This window comes from Asterias rubens, chromosome 10, assembly GCF_902459465.1.
Source record: "Asterias rubens chromosome 10, eAstRub1.3, whole genome shotgun sequence".
NCBI classification, from domain to species: Eukaryota; Metazoa; Echinodermata; class Asteroidea; order Forcipulatida; family Asteriidae; genus Asterias; species Asterias rubens.
This window is the reverse complement of record NC_047071.1, coordinates 10,810,594-10,830,045: the sequence shown is the minus strand read 5'-3', so window position 1 is coordinate 10,830,045 and position 19,452 is coordinate 10,810,594. Positions and strand designations below refer to the sequence as shown.

Here is a 19,452-nt window from a genome sequence, read left to right as displayed (position 1 = left end):
ACACGTTTTAATGTTATTGGGCCGGATAAATAAAAACTATCAAATACTTATCAAGTTAAAGGTCCAGCATTAGCAAGAAGACTGAAAAGTAAAAGATCAGGCATGAACATTTTGCTCGCTGGATTACCTTTCACTTATAGACATATAAATAAAAACGACATTTTACTAACATACTGTAGCAATTACTTGTATTTTTACAAGCTACTGCATGAGGAGCTTGAGATTTTACTTAAACAACAGTGTTGCATATATGACTCGGTATCGCGTCAGTATTAAAGGGTTATTTTTCCCTTGGCCTAATGATCCAACTACAAATGTTACTTATAAATTTGTTGTGTACTTTAATTGCTCTAAAAGAACCAATCTCTGGATCGCTGGCGTGGAGAGGCTGGATGTTTCCTCATAGCCACTGCCGCCATCAAAAACTTTGACTAAGTGGAAACTGCCCTGCCTGCATTTCAGTTAATCGCTATTGATCAGCGAGTCCATGCTTCTATTGTTATTCTCCTGAATACCCCGATATTGTGCTTTTCTCCGACCACTTACTAATCCGTTCAAGTACATGGTGTTTTTCCAGTAAAAGGTTAGTTATAGAGATTTGAGCAAATTCTCATGCCTGATCTTAAACTTATCGACATTTTGTTAATGCTGGCCTTTATACGGCCCAGTATCTTGTGAAACTATCAGGTAATAGTAAAATGTCGGTTTTGTTTATATCTCAATAAGAAGAGTCCCACAAGCATTGATTTTACCTACTAGTTCGACCAATTACTAGCAATATTAAGGCTTACTTTTATTTATAAGGATTTATATAAAAGACTAGTAAAAGCAAATGCTAGTTTTTATTTATCTGGCCCATTGTGTGTACCCCCATCCAACCGTTGCAACCGCATTATAATAAAGACTTCAACATGCTTTCTTTTCATGCTAGTCTGTGGTCTGATTAGTGCATCTACAATAGGTCTCGGTATTCTAATGGGTAAGACACTGTTCTAGAATTGCAAGGGTCGTGGGTTCAAATCCCAGCCGAGTAATATGCATGTGAATTTTTGGTTCACAGGTCTCGGGAAAGTACCGAGATAAAGTGCTAGACACACATTGCTGTATGGGTGAAAACCAAAACTAATACAAAAGTTCTGTCCAGAAAAATGCAGAAGATGAAGTCAACTTATTTGAATTGTCAGATATGGTCTGTATTGATTAATCCCTTTGATTAACATGTGAACATTAAAGACAATGGACACTATTGGTAGTTGTCAAAGACTAGTCTTCTCTCTTGGTGTATCTCAACATAATATGCATAAAATAACAAACCTGTAAACAATTTGAGCTCAATGGTCGTCCAATTTGCAAGATAACTATGAAAGAATAAACACTCTTGTAAGACAGTGTTGTGTGCGTTCAGATGCTTGATTTGGGAGACCTCAAATTCTAAATCCGAGGTCTCAAAATCAAATTGATGGAAAATTACTTCTTTCTCGAAAACTACAACATCACTTCAGAGGGAGCCGTTTCTCGCAATGTTTTATACTATTAACCTCTCCCCATTACTCGTTACCAAGTGAGGTTTTATGCTAACAATTATTTTGAGTAATTACCAATACTGTCCATTGCCTTTAAGTTTGGAACTAGTTTTTGTTTCTGCCGTTGGTACTGTAACCTGGCTCATTTCGTTTATTTATTAGTTGTTTATAGATCTAGGGTTGCTTGTTCGAAGCAACGAAAGTGGCAAATAATTGGAAAATTACTGAACACATCAATAACTAAATGAGATTATTAAAACTTGTGCTTTAGATAAATTAATAACTACATCAACTTAACAATCCTGTCTCTAATATTAACAGTCGTGGAAATCGTGGAAACTTAAAAAATAACAAGACAATTTGTGCAATTTACGCCCGTTGTGGTACAGTTAAATTAACACCGTGTTCATTTGACTCGTGCCTTCTTTTTGAGTCGACAACTCAATGTCTTTAATTTGACTGGACATCGGAACAAGTGCCTGGCCCTGTGAAGTACCTGCGGCTGTTAACGTAGTGGGTATCCCAAACCTGATTCCAGTGACGTCATCTACTGCATTCTTCCGATAGACTACGACCACCTGTGAAATACAGCATTTGAAATGAACATGTTCAAGTTTATTTAAAGATGCTATGTCAGATTTTTGGCCGATTTGACCCCAAAATATTTGATTTAAAATTCAATCGACTTTTTTAATGTTTGGGTCAACAAATCTGACATATTATCTTTAAGTTTAATATGCTTTCAATAACGAATAAGGAAACCGATTAGAAATAACTTTTATATTAAACACTTTATTACCTTCGGAAAGAACAACAAACAGAGCGAAGCCGTGATGCAGAGGAGCAGGAAACCGGAAACGAGGGCAAAGGTCACACCAATGGAGGACACCGCAAGGAACGATAACGGCACAGCAACGACACAGCAGATGACGGTGTTGTAGATTGACAGACCTACGTAATAACTGTCATTCAGACCAGGAACGTTGATATTTCTGAAAACGGTGAATACAAATAAATGTTCATTAAATTTGTTAAAATAAGAGCGTGTCTCCCTTACACAAGTGTCCTTCGGGGTGGACGTAAAGCCGTTGGTCCCGTGTGTTTGATTAGCACCATATTGCGCCACAGCACCTTGAAAACTATTACATGGGGTGGTATGTAAAAGAAGAATGTCTCATACTTCCAAACGTATTCGTACACATGTAATATTGAAATAGACAACATACGAAGGAAAACTTTTCACGCCATGTTTTCATTCATTACCTTGTAGACCAAGTTAGAAAGACTCCGAACACCACAACAAATGTCTTGTAGATGAGCAGTGCCGCCATCCAGATAGTGTTGTTTGTTGACGTGCAGTTAACGTAGAGAAGCTGACGCTTTTCAAAGTTGGCCAGGTCCGTCTCAGTCTAAAAACAGAATGAAGAAGTTTAATGGACAAAAACTAATGAGACACACATGGTTAAACAATCAATTGTATAACATAATGAAAAAAATATTATGAAGAATCCTAATGTTACAATGTACTTCAGTTAGTCCGGTGTCAGATGCAATTGCGTCCGCCATGCAATACGCAATACTGTCCGCTCCGGACACGTTTGCATATGCAATCGTGTCCGGGGCTATGCAAAAACCGTAAAGTGGACATGTACATGACTGTACATGTATTTGCGTATGTAGCATGAATATCCACGTATTTTATGATTGCAGCAAATACCCGACGGCCGAACATTTCCCATGTCATTCATGACATGCACTTAGCTAGTACAAAATTGAAAACGTGTTCCGTCGGCCAAGGGCGTTTAATTTACTGCAAGGACGGTTTTGCACGGGGGCGGACCCAACTGCATATGCAAATGTGTCCGGGCGGACTCAATTGCATTATGCAGCAGCTTCCGGGCGGACACGATTGCATATGCAAAACCGTCCGGCGGACATTATTGCATATGCAATCCGGATAGTATTGCATAGAGGACATAGTTGCAGGCGACACCGGGACAAATTGCTTTAAAGCCAGTGGACACTATTGGTAATTGTCAAAGACTAGCCTTCACAGTTGGTGTATCTCAACATATGCATAAAATAACAAACCTGTGGAAATTTGAGCTCAATCGGTCATCGAACTTGCGAAATAATAATGAAAGAAAAAACACCCTTGTCACACGAAGTTCTGTGCGTTTAGATGGTTGATTTCGAGACCTCAAATTCTTAACTTGAGGTCTCGAAATCAAATTCGTGGAAAATTACTTCTTTCTCGAAAACTATGGCACTTCAGAGGGAGCCGTTTCTCACAATGTTTTGTACCATCAATCTCTCCCCATTACTCGTCACCAAGAAAGGTTTTATGCTAATAATTATTTTGAGTAATTACCAATAGTGTCCACTGCCTTTAACTATTTATTTGTCAACAACCTCTAACGAAGGCCCTCAGCAACTTGACTTGGATGCAAAAGACATTCAGCTGACATAAAATAATACTTAACACATTGACAAGTAGTACCTACCACTTACGTGCCTGGGCCACGTGCAATCGGTAACAGACTACAAACAAACTAACGTTAGGAATATTACAAAATGAAGAGTTGCTTGCAGAGATATTGAAGCCATATTTTATTAACAAGATTTTCAAAAAAGTTTACTGATGTCCCAATGAATTACGTCGCCATTTTGGGGGACAGAATCTCCACGGGGGACTGCCTGCCACACGGGAATAGTGAAAACGAAAACGGCTTCTCAAGAGGACAAAAAGGCCTTTATACATTTCCCACAAAAGTCACTCGATTTAAATATTTCGTCTGATGTGTCTCTGCTTGTGTAATTGAGCAAGGTTGCCAGTTTTCAATGCTTCCATTGCCTCTTTCCATGAGCGCTAACCAATTTATAATGTGACAAGACTGTCGCAATAAAACCTTGGAGTGGTGAAACCACTCATTTATGGGTATTTTTAGAGTATAATGTGACATACAGTTGTATCAGATGTAAATAAAACTCAGGACACATTTGAATGCGTTGAGTGCGTCGTTTAGTTTCACTGGGTCTACCCCTGGCGCTAACTCGGGTGAGCCCCTGACTGTATATGCATGACCTTCACAACATTCTCATTCCTCTTTCGACAAAAGTGAATTAAACCATGTGTTTAGAAAAAATCCCCAATGTGGAAATCTTTTCCCATTTTAATAAAGCCTGGACATAGTGGCTGTTATGGGTTCTTAATATTGGAGACTTAAAGGAAAGATACATTGACTACTGGACTATAGACTGGTCCCCTGTCTTCATCCGCAAAGGGTAAATACATGTACCTGCTACTCAGATCCAGTGATTCCATTGGATAATAAATGCAGTGACTAAGTAGCTGAGTTTGTTTTGATTGGTCTGAGGTCACCCCGGACGAACAATCAAAACACAGATGTGGCAAGCTTACTTTCGTCGTCAGCATGCTGATGTCCACTTACGTGTGTTAGGACGTGCTTGTGCGGCATTTACTGTTGGTGTATAATTTGACTACGTACCTCTCCATGTGAAAGGTGAATGTACAACGCGGCTGGAGGGCCGGTGTCAGATGCAATTGTGTCCGCCATGCAATACTGTCCTCTCCGGACACTTTTGCATATGCAATCGTGTCCGGGGCTATCCAAAACCGCCCGGCGTACATGTACATGTATGTGCGCGCTTTAGCGAGCGTGCATGCAGTGAACCTACGTACTGCAACATGAACATGCATGTATTTTATGATTGCAGCGAATACCCAACGGCCAAACATTTCCCATGTCATTCATGACAGGCACTTAACTTGTAAATAAAATGGCGAACGTGTTCCGTCGACCAAGGGCGTTTAATTTACTGCGAGAACGGTTCATTGCACGGGGGCGGACACAACTGCATTTGTCCGGGCGGACACAACTGCATTATGCAGCAGCGTTCGGGTGGACACGATTGCATATGCAAAACCGTCCGGCGGATAATATTGCATATGCAATCATGTCCTCCGGATAGTATTGCTTAAAGGACATAATTGCAGGCGACACCGGTCTCTAGCGTTATTCACGAGCCTCGGAGTGTGACGTCAGATGTTCAGGCTACTACTTGACTTTCTAAAGAACTAGAGGGCGGTATATACACACGAATGTTATACTCATAATTCTTCACATAATAACTTGCAAAAAACTTTCGAATAGACTGTTGTTTAAAGGCATGTTAATGCTATACGTTATACAGTATTGAAATCGATGGGTTACCAAAAATGTTTCTCCCAAATAAATTTTATCAACCATCTAGCATTTAGATGAATTGATTCTCGTTAAACTGAAGGCCTAGTGACGAGCTTGAGTGGCCTTTTTGAACATTATGATAACCTTACAACAATAGAAAAAACGTTGGTTAATTCACTATGAAAGACAAATTACTTCTTGTAATATCAATATCTAACCTGACGAATGTGGTGTGTTTCGTCTTCGATGTGAATCGGATCAATGATCTGCCACGGAATGAGGATTAGGAAATCCAGCAACAACATCACCCCGATGATACCGAAGAGAAAGCGGTCTCGTATCACCTTAATTAGACAATAATTATATAAAAAAAAAAGAAACATGAAAAGAAAAGACATAGGTCATCATTTTGAAGCAACATATACTTAAAAACGTGCATGTTTATTGTTGTCTAATAACATCCTTTTTTTCAGTGCGAAAATAAAGTGTCCACATACACAATCCATGGTTCTCATTTTTTTCGTGTCCGTTAAGACATTTTGAAAACCATTAGTTTACTATTTTTATATCTTTGGGCAATCCGCACCATAGCACCCGTGCCCCCTTTCAATCCTCATTGGGGGGAGGGGGCGGGGGGGGAGGAGGGGAATAGTCAAATTGCGAATGGTTGGCCCAAGCATGAATAGGCGGCCCAAGCATTTTGGCCGGGATTTAAGACCTACCTTTCTCTTGGTCTTGTTTGCGATGACGATGCTATACACCCTCCACGTCTTACTGAACATTCCGCCAAAGGCCAAGGTGAAGGCAATAGGAATGAGCCATGACCGAACCTACAAAACACAAAACCAAATTACAGAACGGAGTTTTGATAAATTTGAATAGAGAGCAATTTCCATCTTGTTCATATTTCCCTTGAAATTCCTGAATGAAGCGTTTTGTTGACAGCCATTAAAAAAGACCCGTTAAGGATGCAATCCCAACTCTGTTTCCTTCACCCATACCCATAAGGAGAATAAGACACCTTATCAAAACTTTCCCCGGACAACTTGTGGAAGGGTTTTCCCGAAACCATTTGGGAACAACTGCTGGCTCCCAGTAGATAGCAATCTAAGTGTGTGCGGTTTTACCAATTTTAAACAAATGACCCATAGAACTTTCCTGACAACTTTTCATGGAGTTTATACAGGATGCACAATAATTTTTGACAATCGATGGTAATCTGCTATTATAGTATAAACATTGCGAGAAACGGCTCCCTCTATAGTAACTTAGTTCTCGAGAAAGACGTAATTTTTCACTAAAATATTTGAATTTGATTTCGAGACTTCACAATTTGATTTTGAGGTATCGAAATCAAGCATCTGAAAGCACACAACTTCGCGTGACAAGGGTTCACAGATTTGTCGTTTGTGCATTATGTTGAGATACACAAAGTGGGAAGACTGGTCTTTGACAATAACCAAACGTGTCCAGTGTCTTTAAAGGAACACGTTGCCTTGGATCGGTCGAGTTGGTCTTTGAAAAGCATTTGTAACCGTTTGTTATAAAATGCATATGTATAGAAAGATGCTGTAAAAGTAGAATACAATGATCCACACAAACATGCCTCTAAATTGCACAGTTTTCTTTTTACCTCGTCGACGAACACGGTCGGCCATTTATGGAAGTCAAATTTTTGACTCCCATAAATGACCGACCGTCACGTTAGTTCGCACAGTAAAAGGAAAACCACGCAATTTCGAGGCAAATATGTGTGGATCATTGTATTCTACTATTAAAACGTATTTCCAACCATATGCCTTTTATAAAAAAAGAATGGTTACCAACCCTTTTTATAGACAAACTCGTCCTATCCAAGGCAACGTGTTCCTTTAAGTGTACTGTTTGGAAAATCAATTACATGGATATAGCAGTTGTACGTTGCCGAACGCAAAGGATGTAAAACTTGTCAGCCTCTTTCGAGGAGCATTCCCGTAATTACTTAACATTCATGAAAACCTTACCTTGCAGACTCGGAGTAAGGCATCTCTGCTGACCATCGATCTATCTATACCCAGTAGAATGACACTCACGTACGCCACCATTATGCCGAATGCAATTATGTTGTTCAGTTTGGGGCTCGACATCTTCACGTGTCTGTAGATATCAAAGACAAGAATCACAACTTTTCAAATTAACAGTTATACATGTTGAGTTATATATTAACATAAAACGCCGGTGTCGCGTACATTTGTCCTCTATGCAATACTATCCGGATGACATTATTGCATATACAACAATGTCCACCGGACGGTTTTGCTTATGCAATCGTGTCCGCCTGGACGCTGCTGCATAATGTTATTGTGTCCGCCCGGACACATTTGCATATGCAGTTGTGTCCGCCCCGTGCAAAACCGTCCTTGCAGTAAGTTAAACGCCATTGGACGACGGAACTCGCTCGCCATTTTTTTTACAAGCTAAGTGTATGTCATGAATGACATGGGACAGGGTATTCGCTGCAATCATAAAATACGTACATATTCATGCTGAATATACGTAGGTTCAGTGCATGCACGCTCACTTACGCGCGCACATACATGTACAGTCATGTACATGTCCGCCGGACGGTTTTTGTATTACTATGGATATGCAAAAGTGTCCGGAGCGGACAGTATTGCATGGCGGACACAATTGCATCTGACACCGGACATACCGGTATCCATGTTAACTTTTGGTGCCAATAAATGACTGAATCGTTGCACATATAAAATGTTATATTGATTTTGTTTGTTCTGGTTATATCTGCAATAAAAACAAAACCGCACTTTTCCCACCAATAGGGTGCTTAAGACTTGAGCAAAGAGAAACACCTATATCCATGGTGACTTACTTGTGTTTACGATACCATACGTTAAAGCCCAGGAATAGACTAGCCAGAATGATACCCAGTCCAGCTAGTGTAGATACAGTAGCCATGACAGAAATGGGCGTGGCTTGAAGGACGTCGATAGTCACTGTGATGTCAGAGTCATGGGGCGGTTTGCCTCCTATTTAAACCGAAGAATATAACAAGACAACACATATAATTAAAGGCACTGGACACTATTGCCAATTACTCAAAACAATTGTTAGCATAACAACTTTTTTTTGCAACGAGCAATGGAGTGCTGTGGCAGTATAAAACGTTGCCAGAAACGGCTCCCTCTGAAGTAACGTTACTTTTGCGAAGCGAAAGAGTAATTAATTTTTCACTTGATTAATCAGCTGAAGTATTTTAATATGCATGTGAAATCACACAATTATAAGCAACAATGTTTTTTTTTCTTTAATTGTTCTTTTCAACTTTCGATGGGCAAAAGAGCAAAAAATCTGAAAATTCTGTTATTATGTGCTATGTTGGGACACACCGAGTGCAACTACTGGTCTTTGACAAATTACCAAACGTGTCCGTGCCTTTCAGTATGAAATAAATCGTGCGAATCTTGACCGTTTACTCGAACTTATGAGAATGTTAAAGACAGTGGACACTATTGGTAATTGTCTAGACTAGCCTTCACAGTTGGTGTATCTCAACATATGCATAAAATAACAAACCTGTGAAAATTTGAGCTCAATCGGTCATCGAACTTTCAAGATAATAATGAAAGAAAAAACACCCTTGTCCCTCGAAGTTGTGTGCGTTTAGATGGTTGATTTCGAGACCTCAAATTCTAAACCTGAGGTCTCGAAATCAAGTTTGTGGAAAATTACTTCTTTCTCGAAAACTATGGCACTTCAGAGGGAGCCGTTTCTCACAATGTTTTATACCATCAACCTCTCCCCATTACTCGTCCCCAATAAAGGTGTTATGCTAATACATATTTTGAGTAATTACCAATAGTGTCCACTGCCTTAAAAAGGAGACACTTCATTCGGGTTTGGCGCTTTGGGTTTTAAAAAGCGTAAATTATGAATATTTATGGTTGGAAAGATGAAGCACTCACCACTGTAGTACCACATGTTACCAGTCGGAACATTCCATTCGATGTACTTGGAATGTGTGCCCATGGTACCCAAGATAATAGTTTGACCACCTAAATATAATTAGATATAACGTGGAATCAAATGTATTATTATTTTTTTGTAACTGATTATAAACAAGTACATGTTTCTTTAAAAAAACCACAATTGATAAGAGTGACATCTGTCTCTTTGTCTGCATTATTTGATTTGCTCTATTCAGCCTAGAACGAGACATCTTGGGGACTAAAGAAGTGACTGTTTTAATGATAATAATGTTTGAATTTATATAGCGCTTTTTCACTCCCGAGGGTGTCTCAAAGCGCTTCAAATTAGTACCCCTGGTCACTGGGCCTTAATTCACTCCTTAAACCATCTCAGCTCCCTGGGGAGTATACAGCCTCGTGCAACAAATGCGCTACTCGGCTAAATCAATCACAATAACCATCTCTGCCCTCACAGGTCCCCATTTACCCCTGGGTGGAGAGAAGCAATAATAGTTAAGTGTCTTGCTCAGGGACACACGACAACTTACACCAACCCAACATGATAAAAATGATCTTTGTTAAAAATAAAACTTAGATAGGTTCACTACCAAAATAATTGGAGCCTTTTGTACTGTTATGTTACTAACTAAATGCAATGCACTTCAAACTACTGCTTTTGCCATTTGCCATTTTCCTTTACATTGTTCTAATTAAAAGTAGTTAGTTTTACATATAGCTTGTGTAGTTTTGTATATTAAAGAAGTTTGAACAAAATTGTTCCCGGGGGAAAAAACTTACACCAACCCTCGATTCCCATAGAAAAGTAATAATACTTCTAATAATATTACTATAGCAATTAAAAAGCGCACTAGCAGGATTGGCAATTGTAAAAATTGAGCTCATCTCGTTGGCTCTTTATTGAGATAAAGTTTAAAGGTGTGTGCTCTTTTTATGTTTAAAGGCCTTCCTAATAAATTCGTTACGCATTCGCGGAAGAACGTGGATGGTTCGTTCGAACTGTAAGGCCGATCAAGAGTCTACAGATTAATGTAATGTGTAGCAGCTACGTATTATTTTTGTAAAAAACAAACAAAAAAGAAACCTGATGTTTGATTTAAAAAAAAGGCAAATAAATGACCCCTGAGGATGTCAGGTGCAAAACCACACCAGCCCATATTTGTATGTAGAGTGTCGTTTTAACTACATAGAAAAAAGGACCAAGGTAATTAATCATATTTATCTGACAACCGAAATAACCTCAGGAATACAACTCACCGACATTTTGTTTGATCAGCACATTGTCAAACACATGTCCAGTATCAGAAAACTTTATTGGCCCCTAAAGCAAAGGAGGGAAAAAGAAAAGAAAACAAAAACACATTGGAAATCGTACTCTTAAATGACATTGTCTTTAAGCGAAACTCTGTATTTTTCTCTCAGCTGGGTGACGTCTCGAGGACAATGGTGTTTTTTTTCCATTATTATCTCGCACCTTCGGCGACCAATTGAGTTCAAATTTTCGCAGGTTTATTATTTTGTTGGGATACACCAAGTGAGAGAACTGGTATTTGACAATTACCTAAGCTGGTGTCCAGTGCCTTTGATTATACCAAGATTTGACCCCTTTTAACGCATTCACTCTGCTGGCACGGTTTATTGTTTCAACGAGCGTATGCAACTCGAAAATATCTGCATTCACGAAGAAAAAAATTGAAACCTTATAGCCTCGAGATTACATCTTCACTGATTTACAACTTGTCAAAATTTAGTTGGAAGACTCTAACCTTCATTCCAGTAAATTCCTGCTTGAGAATCATCTCTCCGACAACCTTGGCGAACTCTTTGTCGCCATAACGGAAGGAAACAAGACTACGATTCAGAGCACGTTCTGCATCCTGCAATGCCAGTGCCAGGGCCCACACGCCGTCGTATGCAGAGGCAGTCAGGCCCAGGTATATGTTGTTACCAAAGACTTCAAACATTTCCCGGCGGAACTCTTCTGGCGTCTAAAATAAACAAATAAATAACAAAATAAATACAAAATATTCAGTAATTAATTATAAACAAACAACTAAATAGAAAAAGTAAATTGTAAATGAATAAATATAGGCCTCTAACAAAAATACAATACTTTGTATGATTTTTGGTGCCGTTATGGGCCATTGAGCCACTACACGCCACTAGGCACATTATTGGCGACACTAGGCGCCACAGTAAATTGCAATGGCGCAAACTGGCACCAACTGGCGCTGGCCCAGTGGACTCCTAGCATAATTACAGGCGATTCTAAGGGTTTTCTCTTGATGAAAGTAAAACTATATTTTGTTTCCCTACTAAGAGCAAAATTCTTTTAATTGCTAAACACTAACTAACATGACTACACTAACACCACCACCACCACCAACACCAACACCAACACCAACACCAACACCAACACCAACACCAACACCAACACCAACACCAACACCAACACCAACACCAACACCAACACCAACACCAATAACAAACCAACACCAAACCAACACCAACACCAAACCAACACCAACACCAACACCAACACCAACACCAACACCAACACCAACACCAACACCAACACCAACACCAACACCAACACCAACACCAACAATAAACAATCAACACATCATATAACCTTTCCACACCGCCCGACTTCATTTCTGATAGGTTTTGAGGATGCAATGAAGCCTAAGTACCCCTCTGAAGCCATCTTAAGATCTTCCGCTGAGCAACTGACGCCATCTTGTTTTACTGACTGCCAGTCGTCTGCAAAGTAACCCGGTATCATCCACACGTAATTTGCTCCATATATCCCCAGTTCAAAAGCCTAACATGTGAGTTGGGTGGTGGTATTGTTGAGGGGTGGGCAATGGGAGGGGATTGGGTGAAATAGTTATATTAATAGATCCATAGTATACATAAATCATATATAGTTCACATAAAATGTTCTTTGTTAGGTGTTTGTGGATATCATGTTAACAATCTGTGCATGTTTTAATCTGCGTTCGTTTCCCCCTTTGTTTTCAGTCGAAGTCGTTTCTTGACAGGTAATCTTGATTATATATGCAGCGTGTCAAATACACCATTACTTTGGATTAGTGACTACTTCATCTCAGAGGAACTAAGATTAGAGGTTAATGCTAGACATTTCAATGTTTAAGAGGGGAAAAAGAACAAAGTTATTATGAATCAACTCATGACAAAAAAACAATGATGCAGAAGTGATGAAGATCGATCTTGGAAAACAATAAAGGTTGGAGTCATTATAAAGAGTTAAAAAAAATAAGCAGCAGAAGAAAAATGTGTATAGTTTCCATGAGCATTTGCAAACTTAACACTTACCCTGCAAAAAACTTTGCGAACTTCGCCTTCGAAGAAGGTACCGACTATAATTCGAGCATCCTTGTCCTGAAATGGAAACATAACACAAATACAACCATTGGAGGACTGGACAGGACATCATTCATGCGTATTTCTAACCAAACTTTAAAACAATTTATGAAGTATTAGAAAACACCCTCTACAAGAAGTCTATGCTTCAGATGGTTCTGGAAAAGAATGGTTATATTAGAACTTAATCACGAACCTGACCATTTATTTAGTCTGATATTGAACATGACATTCACATGGTGGTACAGTGAATGTCTTCTTTTCATTTGGATATTGGACAATAATGTCAGAAAATGTGATTGTCCAATATGCAATATCGAAATCGTTGTTCACACCTAACTTGAATGTCTGTGTCCAGCGAGCTTTACTGATAACATTAGATCAGCAGCTATAACTGCATTTGGGCTGATAACAATTTAGAAACCCGGTAGAAAATACAGTTTCATGTGTGCTGTCATTGACAGAAACATGGCAAAATCGAACTGTCCAGACCTTTATACGTTGTAAGGCCTCCAGCGGATCATCATGAAAAGTTTCTGAGATGACGAGAGAGAAGTTGCTTGTTAATGCTTCCGTTTGAAGCATTCGGATGAGCTGAAAGACAGAAGAAGGAGGAGGAGCAGAAGAAGAAGAAAAACAAACATACACAAATTCAGGTCATGGCTGAGAGCGGAGATCCGGATTCAAGCTTTAGGCCTAGTGTTTCTGATCAGCTGGGTGTTAGTTTGAGTCACGGTCGTGGCACCCGTGTCTAGTCATTCACCTGATGGGGCATTACAAAGTCGTAGGTCTTAGCAGTGTGTACGTATTAGACTTGGTAGCGCACGCAAATAATACCTATCGTGGAAGAGTAAAGGTTAACCACGGTGTTTCTGGTTCACATAGCAAACCCTTGTTTACATGTTTCCTCGGGCTAGCAAGTTACACAGCATTTTTGGTTTCAAGATCATGTAATAGGCATACTACATACCAAATAAATTACACTCAACATATACAAAAATAAAAAGCTTTGACAGAACGCACCAATTTTGAAGTTAAATACTTATTTCCTGTTAAATAATGTTCTGTTGCATATACAGGGTTTGTAAATAATATGTCAATTCGTTCCTTTACTTTATTTTTTTATTCTTAATGTTGCTTTTGTCGCGTTTGTGGATGTTGTAGATGTTGTCACTTTTGTTATTGTCGTCGCTGTCATCGTTGTTGTTGTTTATACTTGATGTTACCAGAAATGTTTTTGCTGTAGGTTCGCTATATGCTTTTATATGCCATTTTCGGAACAACGGCATCGGCTTTGGATTCGGCTCAGGCTAGCTTGGCCCCGCCGGTTGTTTTGACAAATTTGTGTGTGCTTTGCGTATACGCGCTCGGGACTTCAGACGAGAGAACGGAGCCTCGAGCCGAATCCAAAGCAGAAGCCGTGGTTTTGAAAAGGGGCATAGCTTCTGTTATTTTTTTGTCATCATTCATTTACCGCTCCATGTGGTTCAATAACTCCCTGTAGAGTAGCAATCTTCCTCCACCCAAACGTACGGATGATCTCAGCTTCTGCTATGCTAGCCTCACTCCATAAGGAACTGGTGCGGTACACGTAGGGATACTTTATACGATCTTCGAAGATGGTGCTGGTTGCGCCAGGACTCATCTCAAAGGGGGAAAACAAACCACGAGTTAATTTTGAACAATCAAGTTTGATCTAGTCAGATTTGCTTTTATTACCTTCCGAGCCGCTGCGGGAAAGTTGTTACATGCTTGACCAAGAGGGCGCGATTGGAAAGCAGGGCCCAATTTCATAGAGCTGCTAAGCACAAAAATATGCTTAGCATGGATTTCTGCCTCGATAAAAACAGAATTACCAACACAATGTCCACATGATTTTCAGGATTCAGCAAACATTAGCTGAATACCAGTAACAAGCAATATGCAACAAATGGACATTTTGTTGGTAATCCTGTTTTTATCAAGGAAGAAATTTCATGCTAAGCAAATTTTTGTGGTTAGCAGCTCTATGAAATTGGGCCCAGATTGTTTTACGAGTAAATAACTGTGTGTAGGGCACAATTCTTTTTGTTATGGTCTGAAACCTGAAAGTTCCTTAGACCCACACACTAAATATTAAAGCATTCTTACATGTTAACATTGTTTTACTTCTATTTTACTTCTAATTTGCAAATTCAAAGGATTACGTGTTGTGCACACATAGGAACAGTGTTGTTCACTTTAAAATGGGTCTATAATGGACTAATCCCACACTATATCACGCAACCTCCAAGTTTACACCCGGCAAACATTACAGTTTATGAAGAGTCGTGTGCAAGGGAAATTGTAACAAAATCAGCGAAATAGATCCACACATTCTGTATTTTTATAAAACAAAAAATGTAGGCTGGTCCAAAAGACTTCCCCCCCCCCCAAGATTTTTTTTTTTTTTAAAGATTGTCACGCCTTAATGCTTACCTGAATAACGTTTCTACGTTTCAAAACCTGTGCCACTACGTCCGCAACTGGAGACTGTACTGGTCCAAAAAACGCCACTAACATCTCTGGCTCTTGAAGCATGTCGTACAGGCTATCCATTGACACCCCGATCTCAGCCTATAGTTCATCATTGTAAAACAAAAATATATACCATCGTGTTTGTTACGGTGTTGAAAACACACACTTTTACATGAGTGTCGTGGCCGATCGATAGGAGCACCGGACTCAAGCTCTGGGCCCAATTACATAGAGCTGCTAAGCACAAAGATTTGCTTAGCATGAGATTTCTTCCTTGATAAAAACAGGGTTACCAACTAGCCCTATATAGGACTCTTTCTCTGTACAAAACGAAAGTGTAAGGCCGCCAGGGCTAGGTTACCAACCAAAATTTACGTTTTAATACTTTCCTGACTTTTGAATCATTTGAAATTTTGACTAGGGAAACGAATCAATGTAAGCCCCTTGGAATAACATTTACCCCCCCCCCCCCAAAAAAAAAAAAAAAAAATCTACTTGAATAGTACAATGTGAGGAAAAGACATTTAACCCAAAACTAATTACAGCAGTGGCCCACATTATAATTGCTTGTAATCCTTAAAGCACCCCCCCCCCCCCCTCCGAAAAAAAGAGTATTGGGAAAAAGTACAGAAAGAGGAAAGGTCGCCTAAATGAAACTGGAAAACGTTAGCAATAACACTAATTATCGAGAGTACTACTGACTACAGGAAACATATTTCAACCTGAATTATACTCCACCACCAACGGTCGGGAGTCAGTGTAAGCTCACCGTGCACAGCGGTCAGGTTGACTGGCCACCGTGCTCAACAGGCCCGGCAGTCGTTCATTATAACACGCTGTGCAAGATCGCTCAGCGGTTATTAGTGTCGACATCTTTCGATTGACACTGTGCCTTTTCTTTGATATTTCAGATGCAATGATTTCAGCAACATATTGAACAATAAACTTAACTGCATTTATATAGCGCTTTAATAATGTTTCAAAGCGCTGTGGAGATAAAGCACAGGTACTGGGCACAAAGGTGGACGGTAATGCTTTAAATGTCAGCATCTTGTGTTTGGTAGGAGTTCATTCAAACTTAACTCTCTTGAAATTCCACCAACATGACTGTTTAGAACTCATAGTAATTTTAATTTTAATAGAAAAAGGAGAAGGACACACGAAGGAAACATTGAATGATGACAAACAAAGGAAGATTGCGCTAGAACTTAAATATATAATGAGAACACACACATATAAGGCGGAGAAGCAAAACAAAAATATACTTATAATGATGACAAATAACGGAAGATGAATTCTTACATCCTACCAAAAAAAAACTTTACCAATTTCATTATAAAGGAAAATCATCGATAACATCTTTGCAATTTTAGAACGAAGAACACAAATTCATTGCCATAAAGATAAAAATGAATTCACACTAATAATACAACATTATTTATATAGCGCAATCAATATGAATTAAACATCACGCCATGTCCTTCACTGTATCAATCTAAATTCTTGACATTTCATTTGGAACTACAATTTCAACCTTATAATTCGCTTTTTAATTTTCCCTTTTTATTTTTTTATTAAATGACGTTGGTCTTTAACTTCGTCGATGTAATTTTGCGTGTAAAGGCACTGACCACCAAAGACCAGAATTTCCACTTGGCGAATCTCAACATAGTTGTGAAAAAAAAGAAAAAAACAAAAACTGCGCAGTTTGAAATTGTCGTCGAATTTGCGAGAGAATACTAAAAGAAGAAAAAACCTTGTCGCACAAGTTGTGTGCTTTCAAGTGCTTGAATTCCAGACCTCAGCTGAGGTCTGGAATTAAATTCAAATTACTGAGAAATTGTTTAAAAAGAACTACGTTATTTCAGAGGGACCTGTTTCGCTCAATGTGTTAAAATATAAACAACTCTCCATTGCTCATTACCAAGAAAGCTTTTATGCTAACAATTAATGAGTAATTTTCAATAATGTCCACTGCCTTTAACGATGAAGAATCTAGTTTGTACACAATCCAGGAACTTCCAAAGTTGCTCACTCATCAATAGCAACAGGCAATATTTTCATTAAATAGAGTTATGCTGTGTGGTAAAAAGTATACTTCTATACATTTTGGGTTGAAACAAAGAACATGGACCAGAGCGGGGGTTGAATCAAAGACCTCCGGCTTAACGTCAAAATCCAGGGTCGTTGGTTCAAATCCATTTTTATATAATTTTTTTTGTTCAATCCGAAGTGATTGTTTTAACCAAGTCAGGTTCCCTTGTGGTTCATAACAATTGGTATTGAAAATATTGTTAGAAATATCAGGAAAAACTCATCATTGCCTACAAGTTATGATTTTATCATTTGTGCTTGACACCTAGGGGATGAGTTTAGACAATCCTAAGTGAAAAAAAAAGCAATACGAGTGTAGTGGCCTTTTTTTCAATGTTATACTGAAACAAAAAAAATACCAGCAAATCGTGTATAAGGCCCCCACTTCAAAATTGATTATTCGGCATTGTTATTTGCTGTAATAATAATAGTTCAGAAACATTCAGACTTACCCGAGTATCATTGTATTTGAACTTCAGCTCGTAGTCCGGCAGCACATCCCTATTCTCATTGATATCTCCAACCGCACGTTGGGCACCAGCAAGGGCAGACTTTCCATAGAATGCGCTCGGTGCACTTCCAGACAAGTGAAGTAACCCACCTATCTGAAGGGCTTGGTTCAACGAAGCGACTCTGCCGATAAAACACACCAAGACGGTAAGAGGTACAAGCTCAACCACCAGCATTTTCGCATCCCATCTAACAAGCGATCCCACTTCAAGATCGCTTTAGAGACACGGATGCTTCGCTTTATGTGATTTCCCCAAGGTCTTTTCTTATTAGCTTTTGTTGAAGACGGCCTTTATAAACCCAGCATAACCATGGCAATAAGGCAAAAATATTTAAACGGGCCAGAGATATAAAACAAACAAGGGAACCAGCGATTTCACTTGAAGGAGATAAGGACTGAAGATAACCACTGAAGACAGCTTCAGACACACGGATTCTTTGTTTGTTACATTTTTTATATGATTTCACAAGGTCTGTTTTGTAGCTTTAGTGGAAGAGTGCCATACAAACCCAGAATAAGTAAGGACACAACCATAATATTAAAAGGGGACGAAATACATATGGAGCTCAGACGAAAGCTCCTTAGAGATTTTGCAATTGGCAAAGTTACCGAAACATGAAAATCTGGGACATGTTGTGAGGGTTGACCTACCAATCCAAATTTCATTTGAGTGGTTTCATTTGAAAAACAATTTAATGAAATGGGTTATTTGGCAGTGATGCCTGTCTCATTCACATTATACTTTGTTACAGGGTAGCGACGAGTTTTTAAACTGCCGTTCAAAACCGAAGGGTCGTGGCGGTGTGATATAAAGGCCCGAGCCGAAGGTGAGGGCTTTTATCGCATGCCACGACCTTGCAAGGTTTTAAACGGCAGTTTACGAACGACTCACTACTCTTAAAGACAATGGACACTATTGGTAATTGTCAAAGACCAGTCTTCCCACTTGCTGTATTTCAACATATGCATAAAATAGCAAACCTGTGAAAATTTGAGCTCAATTTGTCGTCGAAGTTACGAGATAATTATAAAAGAAAAACACCATTTTCACACGAAGTTGTGTGGTTCAAATGCTTGATTTCGAGACTTTAAAATTCTAAATCAGAGGTCTCGATATCAAATTCGTGGAAATTTACTTTTTTCTTGAAAACTACTCCACTTCAGAGGGAGCCGCTTCTCACAATGTTTTATACTACCAGCCTCTGCCCATTACTCGTTACCAAGTAGGGTGTTATATTTTTGTATAGTAA

At 39.1% G+C, this 19,452-nt stretch overlaps 1 protein-coding gene across 1 annotated transcript; it reads right to left on the bottom strand.

The window, feature by feature from the left end:
• Positions 1-1,585: 1,585 nt before the first annotated feature.
• On the bottom strand, positions 1,586-18,377 carry LOC117295667 (gamma-aminobutyric acid type B receptor subunit 2-like). Its single transcript, XM_033778378.1, has 16 exons — positions 18,144-18,377; positions 15,559-15,696; positions 14,576-14,746; positions 13,594-13,695; positions 13,054-13,119; positions 12,347-12,538; positions 11,481-11,702; positions 10,972-11,035; positions 9,694-9,783; positions 8,601-8,757; positions 7,735-7,867; positions 6,454-6,561; positions 5,950-6,075; positions 2,787-2,932; positions 2,323-2,515; positions 1,586-2,101 (listed from the first exon to the last, which is right to left on the bottom strand). The coding sequence occupies exons 1-16, from the start codon at positions 18,375-18,377 to the stop codon at positions 1,913-1,915; spliced, it is 2,331 nt and encodes a 776-aa protein (XP_033634269.1). The 3' UTR covers positions 1,586-1,912.
• Positions 18,378-19,452: the final 1,075 nt, after the last annotated feature.